The 15,624-nt window shown below is 42.8% G+C and overlaps 1 protein-coding gene across 3 annotated transcripts in view; it reads left to right on the top strand.

Moving 5' to 3' along the window:
* The window catches only part of SRGAP2 (SLIT-ROBO Rho GTPase activating protein 2), a 257,088-nt gene that overhangs the window by 204,096 nt on the left and 37,368 nt on the right, over positions 1-15,624 (top strand). For all 3 annotated transcript variants that reach the window (XM_063113343.1, XM_063113341.1, XM_063113342.1), the window contains 4 exons: positions 2,175-2,276; positions 3,286-3,483; positions 11,706-11,790; positions 14,542-14,569. In XM_063113343.1, the coding sequence (XP_062969413.1) occupies positions 2,175-2,276; positions 3,286-3,483; positions 11,706-11,790; positions 14,542-14,569 (413 nt within the window). The remainder of the gene's footprint in view (positions 1-2,174; positions 2,277-3,285; positions 3,484-11,705; positions 11,791-14,541; positions 14,570-15,624) is intronic.

Genomic DNA, 15,624 nt, shown 5'->3' with positions numbered 1-15,624 from the left:
CAAACCATTTACAGTTTGTTGCCATTGCCGTGGCTTAGGAAATGTCAGTGTCTGAACAGATGGGGAAGTGAGATGGCAGCATGTGCAGTGAGAGTTGGGGGAAGGGGTGTCACCAAGCCCCAGGAAGCCCCATTCCTCACCTGCCCTGGCTTCTGGTCAAACTTGCCTTCCAAGCCCCTTCTCCAGCTGCCACTGAGATTCCTTCCCAAGAATCAGTGGAACTTGGGGACCAGCTGATTGGAGTGATACATTTTTCTGGTGTTGAATGAGTTGCCTTCTGAGCCAAACAGCTTGTCTTCATAAAGGGAGAATCCAGATGCTGGGTGCTCAGGCCCCCTTCCAGCCTTGTCAGAGCCTCATTTCCATACTCTGGAGCACAGCTGGAATGCATTACCTTGCACCCCGGTAGAGGACCACTGCCAAAGCCAGTGCATCAGCAGCTCTGTTGCTTCTTAAAGGAACAGGCTTGGAGGTGGTTTTCCCTCCATGATTCCTCCCTGCTAGGTCTGAGTTACTTTAAAAATCAATAGCTCACTCTTCTGCTTGGGTCCTCTCTTTGTGTGATATAGCTGATCAATGGCTGAGCCAGGCAGGGGCAAGGACCAGTCCTAGACCTTACAAAGATTCTGCATTTCTGCCTAGCCTTGGTATGAGTGGGAAATAAAAAGAGATGAGAGGGTGAGTTGTTCTTGGTCCCTTCAGCCATTCTGTCCCCATCAGTGTGGGTCATCTGCAGACTGTGGAGGCAATAGGAGGGAGCTGCCTGGAAGTCCTTGAACTAGGGCCAAAGTTCGGGTGGCATTTTGACCGGAAGCCCTGAAATTGGCCAAGGCCCCACAGTGACTGGTGTTCTGGGGCGCTCAACACATGAATTGATGCCAAGCACTCTCACATGTCCGAGGAGGAGGTATTTGGCTCCACTCTGGGTACCCCCAGAGGCTTGTGGGGCTCTGGATGTCTGACCGGTGACATCAGACAGCCAGAGAATTTCACTCTTGGCACTCTCCCGTTCTGGCCACTGAGCTTTCTCCATTGTGTCTGTTTATCCAAGAGCCAGAGTGAAGTCAGCTCTCTTTAGATCCGAGAGCTGTCTCAGGCCAGCCTCTCAGCCGGGGGAGGAGGTCAAGTCAGTTGTGGGTTGAAAAGCCAATGGAGAAAAAGGTCAAGTCTCAGCCCCCTCTATTTGAAGAGAGGTTTTGTCTTTCCAAGAGAGAGAATGGTCTGTGGGCATATGAATTTGCCCACCCGTTGCTGGGGAGGAAGGAGGCCATTTTTATCCAGATGTCTCTCTGCAGACAAGAGGCTAAAAGATACATGGTAGCAAGGCAACAGGAGCTGTTGCTGCATCCGTCCTGCCTTCCAACTCTCCCAGCCTTCTGCTTCTTGTCTGTCATCCCATGGACCTTGGGTGACCTCATGCCATAGCCACACCCCCATCAGGAGACATTGGATCAACCATCCCTTAACATGGGAAAGCTAGTTGGCAGTAATTCTTGGGGGAAGGGCAGACTCCTGTCCCACACTGATCTAGTGAAGACCTGGGGTAAAATGATGGCTCTTTGGAAAATGCCAAGCTCCACTAGATTCCATGCCCTCTGGGGCTCTCTAACATAGCCTATGAACTTGTTCCTGGCTTCACGCTCTTTCTCATTGAGTCAGAGCTCTTGTGCATGGCCCGGATTTATAAACACATGCTGGCTGCCAAGAGAGGCAAGTTAGCCTCCTGACCTACTTCTCTCCTGCTTCCACTCTGGTGTACGAAGGGGGATGAGGGAGGGGCCAAAGAGGTCACTTGGACCTCTAGCAGGAAATCCTCACTGTGCCACAGCATTGTGCTTCTGGAGCTGGGGCTGCCTGAGGCACCCTTCTCCAGCCTCCTCTGCCTTCCCTGGAGCTGCAGACCCAACATAGATCAGCCCCTGCCAACCACCAGCCTGGAGATGGGTTTTAAAGAGAGAGACTTGATCTTTTCAGCAGGGGTTCCACCCCATTCCTTTTATGTGCTATTTGGTCCTGGAAGAGGTCCACACATGTTGGCTTTGGATTTTATTTCAACCTAGAAACTGTGAGCCTTAACCTTGAGTGTGAGTAGTTTTACTAGCAGTAATGGGAATTCCGGAACCACCAAAACAAACGTGTCCTCTTCCTGACCTGGTGTTGCTTTCTTTTGGCAGGCTTCCCAGCTCTGTGCCCAGCAGCCTGTCCAGAGTGAGCTGGTGCAGAGGTGCCAGCAACTGCAGTCTCGCTTATCCACTCTGAAGATTGAGAACGAAGAGGTGAGTGTTCTGCTGAGGAGGCTCAGAGCCACCCTCTGAGTTTCCCTGTTGAATCAGGAGCAGGTGGAAGGAGCACGCAGAGAATGTCCGGGCTGCTGCAAACATTTCCTAGCCAAAAGTAGGCTTGGACTTTCCCCCTCTGCTACATCCTGCCCTTGAACTCCAGGAAGTTGCTCTTGCATTGCCAAAGGTTGTGCTCTATTTTGAGCTTTTGCAAAATGCTTTTATTCCCTTCTACACATTTAATCAAAATGGCACTTGGCAGCTGTGTGAACGATATTGTGTCTCTGAAACCACCCCCTCATGCCTGCCTTTTTCCAGCATTTTTAAACAAACAGAGGCCTTTGACTTTGACACTTCAAACATCTCCATCCTCTTAGGAAGGGGTGACTTTCTTCTGGGCCCAGCGTATTTGCTTTAACAGCCAGTTCAAAAGGGCAGTATGATTGATGGTCCAGCTTTCCATTGAGCTTCAGTGGCTTTTTACCTTGCATCTCAGTAAGTCGTACTTTTCCCAGGAAGATGAGGAAGGACAGAGGATGGGTCACTTAGTTGCAAAATGGGGAAACAAATTCATTGATTTGCTGAAGATCATGAAACAGAACCTGGAACATTGCAGGACTAGTCCCATCACACATTTTAATTGACTCTTTGTATGATGGGGTCAATTTGGATTTGTTTCATTCTCTTTCCCTTAGCATTTCCATTATAATGAAGAGCTAATATTAAATTTTTAAAGTAAACATTAAATAAAAGAGCTGGGTTAAGTACATAGCACAAAGCGGGTAGTGGTCCTTAGGTACCTTAGGTCCTTAGGAGAGAGTAGCATGTGATAGCAGAGTCCGTAAAATGTTTATAACTTAACTAAGCACTGTCCCATGGTAAGCAGATCTGCACCCTTTGATGGTATCCTGTCCTTCCCCAGCCTTCTCCTTCTCCCAATTCTCCAAGCTTCTCTATCACCTGCTATTTTGCAGCCCATGCATTCTGTTGGCCGTTGTCATTGCAGGTAAAGAAGACAATGGAGGCTACTCTGCAGACCATCCAGGACATTGTGACTGTTGAGGATTTTGATGTGTCTGACTGCTTCCAGTACAGCAACTCCATGGAGTCTGTCAAGTCCACAGTCTCAGAAACTTTTATGAGCAAGCCCAGCATCGCTAAGAGGAGAGCCAACCAGCAAGAGACAGAGCAGTTTTATTTCACGGTAAGGAGCTTAGTGGCCTTTAAAGAGCATCACCAGGTACTGTAGCACACAAGGGAGATTTGGAACTCAGAGTCCTTGTCAAGTGTCTTCAGGGCAGGCTTTGAATATCCTTCCTTCTCAGCTACAGGGGATCATGAGAGGGGTTGTCATCTCTTGGTTTGGGGGAACTATATCCTAATATTCTAGCTAATATATGTCTTGTTTTTAAAAGTCTGTAGTCTCTTTTAGGTGATATGATGACATTATTTTATGACTTTCATTTATAGGAAACTTTTTCATAATTATTGCTAAAATTCAAAGGGACAAATAATGTGCAGCATTGTTGTTTTGCAGAGAATTCCAAAACATTGTATTTTGTAATTCATGTATCTCCAGTTTTCTTTTAGACAGATGGACCCATGTTTTTAAAGTAGTGTTAACAGTCCTTTGGAAGATTGCTAGCTGGTCTTTGGTGCTGCTTTTTAATAATTAAGTTATTTTGAGCTTGCCAAATAGGATTTATTGCCTGGATTAAAATTTATTTCCTAATCTGATGACCAAGAAAGGAAAAATTAAGTTTGCAGATGTAAGATGAAATACCGCCAGTGTATATGCATACTGATTCTGAATGAAAGGAATTAACTTGTTTTTTAGTCAAGAAACACAGTCTGCATGCAGTAAATTGAATTTTTCCTCCAACTGGAACAATTTGTTTAATTCTTTGAACACTGCCCTTTCTCCATTAAGAACACTAATGATTTGCTAACTTTTTTTTTTTTTAAGAAATCTGTTTTTTTAATTAGTTAAGCTCAGAATTCTTCACATTACTTTTTATCCTGGAGAAGACTGTTGAAAGGGAGTGATATATCAGTATTATACTAAAACAACTTTTTAAATTATTATTATATAAAGCAAAACATGCTCATTATATAATATTTAGAAGCAAAAAGAAGAAAACAAAAATTGTTCGTAATCCTACAACCTAGAGATAATGGTATTATGGTATATTCCCTTCTAGTCTTTTTTCTGTGCCAACACAAACACATATGTGAGCGTATATTTATAATTTTATTTTAAAAATGAGATGCTGCTGTATACATTGTTTTATAATCTAAGTCATTTAATTATAACATTCTTTAAGCATATTTATGAATAAAATACTAAAATCTATGCAAAAAAATAATAGAATGACATTTAGACTCATTCATTTATTTTTGTAAAATATTTAACACACTGCCTGGTTTGTAGTTAGTGTTCAATAAATACTGAAAATTTATTTTCACAATCATTGTTATTAATTAATTTATTAATCATTATTAAATTATTCACTGGTTATTTTTTGAGGATTTACTATTTGCCAGACACTGAGCTACACCTGGGAATGCTGAGAGTATAAGGTAAAAGAGGAGAATGATGAAACTGGGCATGCCAGGGAGAACTTTCATTTTTACTTTAGATATTTCTAAACAGTTACAATAGATTTTTATAATTTAAAAAATATATAAAAATTGTTAAATCATACATGCACATGTGCATGAATAGCATCTAGGACTAATAGAGTTGGGGAAGCATCACACACAAAGTATGTTTTGTGCTTGATCATGAAGGATGAGTGAACCATGCAGTGAACTGGGGAAGAAAATGGCATTCCTTCAGGAAAGAGCAGTGTGTGCGAAAGCATAAAGGCATGCAAAAACCTGGGTTAGACATCAAGAGAACTTCTTGATATAATGAGGGCTGTTTCACCGCCCCAAGCTTTATTATCTAAGGAGCCTGTTGACCACTCTCTAGAGGCTTTTAGTAATAGGATTATTTGGCTGGTCTGTCTGGACTGCTCAGATATAACACTACTTAAATGACTCAATCTCATTACATTGTGGAAGATTTCCATTTTTTAAGTTAGGTAAGAAATTTTGAGCATAAAAATTTGTATTTAAGACAGGCTTTGTCAGAATTACCTTTCGGCTTTCAATGAACCTATAACATTTATATTCAGAGTTGACCTTTAGTAAAAGCTGGAATGACCATATTCAAACTGGTGACCTCTCAAATCCTGCCCACTCTTTCACCTTCTGTCTGAATGTACTGATGTCCTCTAACCCATTTCCTGTCTTTTGTGGCCATGGTGCTACTTATTTAAATTGTATGCATATTTCCTTGGCTAACAGGAATGGGTTTTTTCTGGGCTTGTTCAGTAATGGATTTAGAAGAGAGTTCATCATTTTCATGACTGGTGCTTGAAATGTGTCAGATAATTCATTTTATGATAAAAGGGCTTTTTTTTGGTTAGTAAAATGGACATTCAAGAAAAGGTGCCCATGTTAAACAGAGTGGCTGCCTGTGCTTGCCAAGTCATACAAAGCCCTCTGTTGCCTTTATAAATGTTGCCCATGTGTTTCTCTGTGCCCTTCAAAAATATCAAAGCAGCATGTCCTGGAAGCTCCCTTCTTTTGGAAAGTTGGATGAGGTCCTTTGTCATGGTCTGACTCCTAGGTAGTGTGCCCAGGGACCGAGATGACTGATAGGAAAGCTTTCTGAACACTTGCAGCTGTCATCAGATTGATCTGCCCAGATGACAATTGGAAATTTGAAGCATGAACTATGAAAATCAGTTGCTTGCAGGAATCCCAGGAAAACAAATATGGAATTTTAAAGCTTGAAGCGATTTTTAAGAATCATCTAACACAACCTTCTCATATGAAAGATTAAAAAACAAAACAAAAAGGGCCGGCCCATGGCTCACTTGGAAGACTGTGGTGCTGATAACACCAAGGCTGCGGGTTCGGATCCCTATATAGGGATGGCCGGTTGGCTCACTTGGGAGAGTGTGGTGCTGACAACACCAAGCCAAGGGTTAAGATCCCCTTACCGGTCATCTTTTTTAAAAAAAACAAACAAGCAACAACAACAAAAAAAGACAAATCCAGAGAGGATGGGTAGCTTTCCCAATGTCCTCAGCAAGGGCTGAACCCAAAACTCAGGTGGCCTGGTGTCTGGCCACAGGCTTTTCCTCTCTAGCCTGCTGAAGAAGCTGAGGTGAAGGAAATTTTCAGGAGGAGCTTAGTGACTTTCTACTCTTCTTTGCCGTAAGTGGGGAGATGTTTCCTGATCTCCTTGGCTTTCTATCACTCATCTTTTATATCACATAGTCCAGCAATGTCTACCTTTTTTCCCATTGCCTTTTTTATTATGATTGTTAAAGATAGGGTTTTTTTTTAAGATGTGAAGATTTCAAAAGGGCATATAGGAAAAGGTAAAGTTTCTTTCCATCCCTGACCCCATCTTTGCCTCCCCTCTGCTGGTGATTGAAACCAGTTTCTTCTGTGTCCTTCCAGAGATATTCTACACATGGGCAACTACTGGCATATCTGTAAATGCCCTTTAATGTAAAAAACTACATTAGAAGTATAATGAAATAGAAATACAAATTGAAATATACCACTCATACTGTTCTTCACTTTATTTTTTTCACATAATTTATTTTGGATATTATTTTAAATTAGTCCAAAAAGATCTGCCTCTTTTCTGATGGCTGGACAGAATTCCATTGTACAGATGTACCATCATTCATTTAAGCAGTTCTCTGCTCGTGGGCAGTAACACTCATTGTTTAGCCAGGAATTATCAAAGCCATAGAAGACTGGCATTTCTCCCAAGTATTTTCTTGTATGGAGACTTAGAGTACGGGATTCTTCTATGAGGGATAGAGTGGGGAAGCGGTTAAGGATTATGGATGATAAATTAACAAAGCAAGACTGCCTGAATTCTCATGTATAGGTTTGGGTAAGGTAATAGGAGAGGAGGCCACGGGGGCTCTAGACCACTAGATTTGGAACTTGTGGTCTGAGGTCTTTTTTTATCTTGGTATTCTCCTGCAGATCCTTGGTAAACAGGTGCTAAGCAAGTACAAGTGAGGGGATGCCCCTGTCTTGTCAATTAAACTGGGAAGATGTGCTTCATTTAATGTTTACTCTATTATATATTCTGTATAATATTATATATTCTGTCTGACAGCTGTTTCCTGTTTTAAAAATCGACAGGGAGGAGGGGAAATTTCAGCATGCCTGGATGGTGGGGAAGCAACCACAGTAATGACATCTGGGTATCTCTGCACATGGGACTGGCAAGGCATAGCTCACTCCTCCTGCCCACCTACCCCTTGCTGCAGGGGATAGTTATGGCCTTGGGTTCACACAGATGCCTGGGCTCACCCAGGCATAAGCAAGGTCCCGTGAGTTTTATACCCTCATGGTAAGAGTGTATTTAAAGGGAGAAGATTTTTAAAAATGAAATTTGAAAAGCATTCTTGTGCCTCTTACTGTTTCTTTAAAAAGGACTGAAACCTTCTGCTTTGATTTGGCTTTCTTATGCATTAGCACAAAGCAAAGAAGTTTAGAGAAAGAATGTTTTCAGGTTCACTGAGCTGGTGATTCAGGTATAAGGGACATTTTTTGAGTACCTGCTGTGTGCTGAGCCCTGTGCTAATTGCAGTCATGCTTGCTATTCTATTTCATCCTCAGCAACCTTGTGAAAAAGGTATTATTTCCATTTTTCAGATGATAAAACTAAGACTCATGGGGGTTAATTGATTTGCCCAAGGTTAGAAGAGTTGGTAAGTAGTAGGACTGGAATATTCCAACTGAAGATTTTCATTTTACTGCAACAAAAATGTTTATCAGAGAGGATGGGCTCAGAAAGAAAAATGATTACATTAATCATTTTCAATAAATAAGCCTCACTGCTGACAGTTAATACTAATTAGGAATTATTAAGAAATAAATTAATGAGATCATAAGAATGGAATTAAAGTTTCATAATGACAAAAAAAACACAAACTATAATAGACTCTGCCTCCCTTCCTACTTTTTGTAGAAATTCTCAGTTTTGATAATACTGAGTATAAAATTTGGGGGAGGAGCACTGGTCAGACTGTGTTTTAGGAACTTGATTTTATTTTGGTGAAATGAAATCTCCAGGTAAAGAGAAAACCCCAGGTAATCACTTTACTTTGGTTGTTTGGTGAGGGAAGCAGGATGTTGGAGTGGAATGAAAGAAAACTAATTACCTAATATTGGAACATACTTTAAGTAAGGAAAGGGACCCTCATTGCCCAAGGAAAGGATTTTGAGATTACACATGAACAGTTCTTTTCCTGATCCTGGGCCTCCAGAAATCATCGAAAAGCCACCTATTCCTCCCTTGCCTTCAGCTGTCAGATCTTCTCTGTTTGTCCAGCAGCAAGCCTTCTAACTCAACTCCGCTGACAAAGGCAAGATTTATCCCCAGCTTATCTCTCATACAGATGAGTGCTAACTTATGGGAGGAACAGGGAAGTGATAAACAACATGCTTGCAAATTTTAGGATGCCTTTACCTCCCCCATACCCAGCTTACACAGGTGGAAAACTTCCAACCATGGTTTCCATTCCAGTAGTAGGGATGCAGGTCATACCTTGACACAATTTTGATTCTTCAGGATTTAATGAAACCCGGAAAAGTAATCTATCGTACCTCTTTATCAGATTGTGATTTATTTTAATGGTTCACCGAGTGACAGCCAGAGTTAACTAGTGAACTGTGAACATGAATGAAAAAAGTGATTTCCAGAATTACAAGTAGAAACATGAGTGAGGTTAAGGAACTTGCATCCATCTCCTTTCAGAATTTTGGCTGCTTTCTGAGCAATCTGGTCTTGTTTTGAGGGTTACAGCTTCTTGGTGAATTATCCTCATTAGGAAACCTTTAGAGACTCCTGGGATAATCTTCCAAAGAGAGGCCTTTGGGGGTTGTGTTGTTAGCAGAGGATGTTTCCTGAAGGCTTTTCACCTCTGGGCCCTAAAGTACTGTTCCAGTGCTACAATTAAGTATTGGCTGGGGAATAGGATATCTCCCAGGGAAGACCAACAGCAGGTGAGCTGGCAGCTGGAGCAGATGGAAAGGGGAAGGTGACAGCAGAGTCTATTTTCATGCAGATGTTTTCGTGCAAAAGCATAAAAGAGCAGAGGGAACAGGTCATGAATAAGGCAGCAGAAATGATTTGGTATAGGGTTTCTTTTTGGTTTGTTTTATATTTAGAGAGTAGGAGCACACGTAAGGGCTTAGTTTGTAACCACTGAGGAAGATTTTCTCCAGAGGAGAGTGAGACCTCTCGTATACTTACTTCATGCATCTGTTGAGTAGCTACTATCTGCTAGGCATGGTACTAAGCATCAGGGTTGCAAAGAATAATGATGACATGGTCTCTGACCATAGAGAGGAGGCAGTCTAGAGAGAAAGACCCATGAGTAATAAGCCATGTGTGGCAGGATGTGTGAGAAGTGCTGTCATGGAGATGTGCAAGGTACACACAGGACCATCAGGATGAGCATGGGAGGGCCAAGGACTGCATCCCCGAGAAAGTAGGCTTTTCCTTTGTTTCTAAATGAGAGAAAGAGAGAAATACATTCTCTTAGTTAAAAGTTTACACTGTACAAAAAAGCATAGAGTAAAAGGAACTCACATTTTTTCCCATTGTTTCTTTCTATCAGTCTTAATCCTAAGTGGTAATAGCCATGAAATCAAAGGTTTGATGTATAATTATATATATATATATATATATATATATATTTTTTTTTTTTTAATAAGATGACCGGTGAGGGGATCTTAACCCTTGGCTTGGTGTTGTCAGCACCACGCTCTCCCAAGTGAGCTAACTGGCCATCCCTACATAGGGATCCGAACCCGTGGCCTTGGTGTTATCAGCACCACACTCTCCCAAGTGAGCCACGGGCCGGCCCCATAATTACATTTTTTGCCTAATACTTATTAAAAGACAGAACTATTACAATTTAAAATGTTTTATCCACTTACAACCTCAATGATCTCACATCTTACCAGTGATTAGTGGATCACACTTTGGGAAACCATGCCATTTGGCTTCTGAGTTTAGAGATGGGCAGATTACCCTCACCCAGCAGATGACACATTACAGCAGGATATGACCAAGGCAAACTGAGATCCCCAAGAATGGCTGTGGGGGACAGTAAGAAAGATACTGTGTTAAGAGTCTAAAGGCCTGGGGTCCAGGCCTGGTGCTACTACTTGCTAGCTTGTACCACTCAGCAATTTATTTGATACTTTCCTCCCCTGAGATCATCTTCTCATCTATAAAAAGGAAATCAAGTCTTCTTTATGTGTTGTACAGTTATTGTAAGAGTCAAATGAGAGAATATGTGCTAAACTGCTCTAAAAATCACAAGTTGCTCCACAAGCTAAAAGAATTCAAGCTATGACATTTTGTTCTGCTTCTTTCCTTCTCCTGCTCTGTACCAAAATGGATGGAACATTATATCATAATGGTCGAGAGCATACACTGCATTGTCTAACTGCGTGTGTTTGGATACTGGCTCCATCAGTCACTAACTGACCATGAAGAACTTAATTTATCTCTCCAAACTTCGGCGCTGTCATCCATAAAATAGAGACAATGATAATAATAGTTCATAGGGTTGTTTTGAAGATTTGATGAATTGTCTGGGGAATGCAGTCTCTCACTGGGCAGACAAGGGTTGAGAGAGATCAAATCTGAAAGTGCAGCACAATGATCATATTTTGAATGTTAAAGCAGATGGGATTGCATTTCCAAAACCTCATCTTGTGTTTGGAACTGTATATGTGTTTGCAAGTGGGGGATGAAAGCCTCTCCCTCTGAGTGCTCAGAAATCCCAAGCTTTCTACAAAGACTCCATGCAGAGTAGAGGAGGAGGCTGATTAGGATACGGCCCAGACAAAGATGCTCTGCATGCCAGGCTTGCAGCTGAGGCAGGGGGCTGAGCCTATCATTGGCACTACTCCTGGTGTAATGGAATGCACCATGGGAGGGGCTGGGGCAGGCGGATGTCAGTGGAGGTGCCACGTAGCAGGTGTGTGTCCTCACAGCAAGAAAACTGGGGCTCAGTGAGTCTACCCACCCTCCCTGCGATTCTTCAGTGGAACTGAAGGAAACAGATGAGGGGCTCTAGGAGACAGTTTCTTTACACTGGCCAACGTAGAACTCCCAGGAAAACACAGAGCAGGATATTACTCCACCATGAAAATCAGCAGCTGCCCATATGCTCAGAGCCTTAAAGAAATAAAAAATGGATGTGGTGGAGAATGGGTCCGAAACTGAATGACCTTTTAAAAAGGGAATTGTCCAGCTGAGCCTCTGTGATTTTTTTCTTCTTCTGGAGTTTGATTGCTCCTTCACCTCCTCTTCTCTTACAGAAAATGAAGGAGTACCTAGAGGGCAGGAACCTCATCACCAAGTTACAAGCCAAGCACGACCTCCTGCAGAAAACCCTGGGAGAAAGTGAGTGTGGGAACACTCTGTGGAGGTGTGGCAGAGAGGGCAGGCCCAGCCCGAGCTTTCTTGCTGAACACATGCCTCCATCCTCAGCCAAGTGGACCCCATCTTGTTATATGAATGTATTTCTTTTCCTGGGCTGTTTGATGTAGAAGCACATGCCCCAAATGACTGCTTGAGTAATGGGAAAAGGCCAGTGCTTAATGAAGCACTAATGTGTATCATCTATTTGTTTAAATGGAACGCGCCTGCTCTCCACCCAGTCCCCCTCCTTTGCCTCCTCTGCCATGACTGGGGTAAAGGGACTGAGGGGCTATTTACCTTCCAGACGCTTTGTTAAAACTCTCAGCTCCTCTGTGGCAGGTCTGAGTCTGGAGCAAGAAGGGAGGGAGTTGTGAGATGAAACACCCAGCTGCTCTGAGGAGAGGAGAGGATCCTCAAATGCAGGAGTGATGGACAGACTGCTGCTTTCTGTAGCTTCCAGGGACAGCATCAGTTTCCTTCGGCTTTGAAAGGGCCTGATGCTGTTTAAGTGGCAGCCCTCTCAGCTGTGGCCATGCTGAGGCCATGGTGCTGAATGGACTGTCTCATCTCATAGGATGATCTTAACCAGACCCTGGAAAGTAGCAAGGCAGAGAACCGGGATGGTACTCTGGACTTTCTCTCCTCAGCTGTCAAACAGAAGGTTGAAAGAGAAGTTTCCCTGGGGTTTTTTGGCACCCTGCCCAGGTCTCCTGCCTAGCTCTCAGCATCCTATGATTAATGGGATTCCCAGGTTGGGGATGCCTCTGAATGCCCTGCCTCACTAATCTCCTCGCTTAAGGACGTGAGGAAAAGGAGGTGAGAGGCTACAGGGAATACGTGGTAGCATCAGTGACAGGCAGTCCCACACTTACACAGAGGTCTAACATTTTTAAGTAAACTGTTGAGCACTCTTCAGACAAACTGCAGAGTATAGGAAGGTGTGCGATACTCACTGGCTCATTGGCACCAGGCACTGGAACCTCACTTTTCATACCAGAGCCCTTTACAAACCCTTCTTGCCCTGTCCTTTTCCTGCCCTGGACAGTCTGTCCAGATGATTCATTCTTTTTTTCTCTGATCTTTGATCTTGTGATTTTTAAGGCATTTTATTTTATGTGAAGAAAATAAAATGTTAGGTATCTTCTGTTCTCTTTCCTCCCCACCACCTGAGGGACTCATGCTAAATGGGTTTGGGCATCGAGAGCCAACCTTTGCTTATAGAAAATCTTTGCACTTAGGTTATCAGATTGCTCCATGGGGAATTGGAACAAAAAAATCCCAGAACTATTTGAAGCAAGTCATAGCTGTGATTTCTTTTTATCAAGACAATCTAAGCATAGGCCATAAGTAAGACAGGGAGCAGGGCTGTGGGGAGCACGTACACATGTGTATGTGTGAGAGTGAATGGGTTTGCTCACACACATATATGCACCAAATGTGCAACTACGGAGGGACGAATGTTGACCATTCATTAGTGCTGCAAATTGCCTTAATCTAAAGATGACAAGTTCTAGCAATAAAGAAAAAAAATTGCTATAAATCTTCCTGTGTGCAAGTCATCGTGTCCCTGCCTTCTGTATGTATTTGTCACCATAATGCAAGAGCCCTTGTTCTTGCCACAGAGGGATAATTGATGTGTATGAATATTCCAGAATGGAAATGGGACAGATGTTGAAAATAATGGCTCAGAATAATATTTTTGCAGATAAAAGCTGAGCCTTTAGTAATGAGATGCTGTTAGGGGTGGGGGATGGTGTTGCTCAAGATGAGCTGAACTGTAATCAACAATTAGCAACCTTTAAAGGCAAGAAAAAGCCTTGCTTTCCCCCAGCCCTTGGAGTGGCCTTTTCAGGCACTTGGATGAGGAGTGTGGGAGCTGATCTCTCCTTCCCAGTTTCAATGCCTGCTGGGTTTGCCTCTGGTTTAAATAATATGGGTCTAATACAGATCAAGCTTCATTAACTTTGGATCCAAACAAAGCAACATATATTGCATCATGGCCCATGTATGCATGCATGTATAATTTTAAAAAACATAAGAATACTTCTTATGAAGTAAGCATTCATTTTTGAAAGCTGGCTGTAACCCATTAAACTATTAGGGCCCACTATTGAATTGAGAACTATGATTTGATAGCAGTATCAGCATTAAATCTCACCTCTCCCTTACCACTCCAGTGCAACCTAACAGGAGAATTTAGTATGAATCTAAAACTAGAATGTCCACATCTTCTCTCTCCTTTCCCCAAACAACAACTTTTCCTTCTTACCCCTCCAACCCCAACTGTTGAGGGGGAGGGGAGGGAAGGGGAACTGGGTGAGTGGGTTATATACTCAGGAGCAAGCAAGCTTGTCCCATTACCCACCACACACACATATCCAGCATACACATAAGAGAAGCTGAATTTCACCTCTGGGAAGGCTTCTAATAATCTGTTCTATAAAGTATGATCTGCCTTGCTATTGTTCCCCTGCATCCACACTTATTTTCCTATTGGGAAGCAGAGGTGTCAAACCTATGGTTTAGGTATCCTGAAAACTCTGTACTGGGAGCCAGCATCAGAAATAATTCTTGCCCTGAGAGAGGCTCTGGGCACTTCTCTTCTTTTTTGCCATGCTGTTAAACCAGTGGCTCTCTAGGGAGATGGCAAGGCATGGTAGTTCCTAGGAGCTGGTCTCCTTCCTTCACCCCTTCTGCTTCAACATATGCTTTTTCCCTTTGTCTTTCCAACAGGTCAGCGGACAGATTGCAGTCTGGCCAGGTAGGTGTAGACTGGGACAGCTGTGGGAATGAATAAAGAGAGGCCTGTGGGGTGGAGCTATCCTCGCCTGGGAAAGAGCCAGGGATCTGAGCTGTAAATGTAAGGGCATTGAATGACTTTGCAAAAGAGTGGCTTAGGGCCGGGCATGCCTCCTTCCCTTTGCCTTGCTGGCCCCATCCCATGGAAAGGGGGTTTGCTGTGACCTAGGGAAGGAGCTGAGCAGAACTGAGTGAAAGAAGTTGTCATTTGCTGAAATAGTCCCAGAAACTCCCAAAAGGCTCAGCATTGCGAGGAAAATAAACGTTCAACTCTGAAGGATCCTGGCAACCTAACTTCAGCTGCTAGACTTCAACATGTGGGCTTTGAGAAGTCTCTGACCCAAAGAAAGAAGATCAGCAGATAGCATTTGATATGGGAATTTTTATGCATGGAAAACATGACAGCCCCTAATTAGTGACTGTTGCTGAATATTGAAATATTGCATTGCATTGGCTTGCCAAATAGCATTGGTAGAAATCCTTGCCTAATGTACAAGTATGCAGCCCTCCCAATCTTTCCCCACCTTCCCCTCCTTCCCCCACCCAAGCCAAATATTTTCCCTCCCAGTCATGGTGCTGCTATGAGAAAACTCATGAACTGGCAGAGAGCAAGGCATTCATTCAGCCAGCAGTTCTCAGATGCCTAAAACTGTGCTGATTTAACTGGAGAAAAAGCTTTAATGGGCTGCACTCCTTAGAGACCCTGAGTTTAGCCCATTATATCAACCACTTCTATCTGCCAACACACACAATAATCATGAGGCCATTTACAATTATAGGTTCATTATTTAGAGATAGCTTTATTTGGCTTTCATCGTTTTATCATTGTGGATTACAATAAAGATTCCATTAATATGCCAGTCTTGATGACTGGAGGGAACCAAGATAATGGAATTCTGTGGAGTATATCTTCTTGGTAATAGTCTTAGTATAAGTTCCCCTGTATCTGCAGAAGGTATTGTGGGACTGAAGAGAGCTTGTTGAATTCCCTGTCATTAGGTCATTTCACTGTGTGAC

Source organism: Cynocephalus volans, chromosome 11, assembly GCF_027409185.1.
Source record: "Cynocephalus volans isolate mCynVol1 chromosome 11, mCynVol1.pri, whole genome shotgun sequence".
Taxonomy (NCBI): domain Eukaryota; kingdom Metazoa; phylum Chordata; class Mammalia; order Dermoptera; family Cynocephalidae; genus Cynocephalus; species Cynocephalus volans.
Note: the sequence above shows the minus strand (reverse complement) of the source record. Positions and strands in the feature narration are given on the sequence as shown.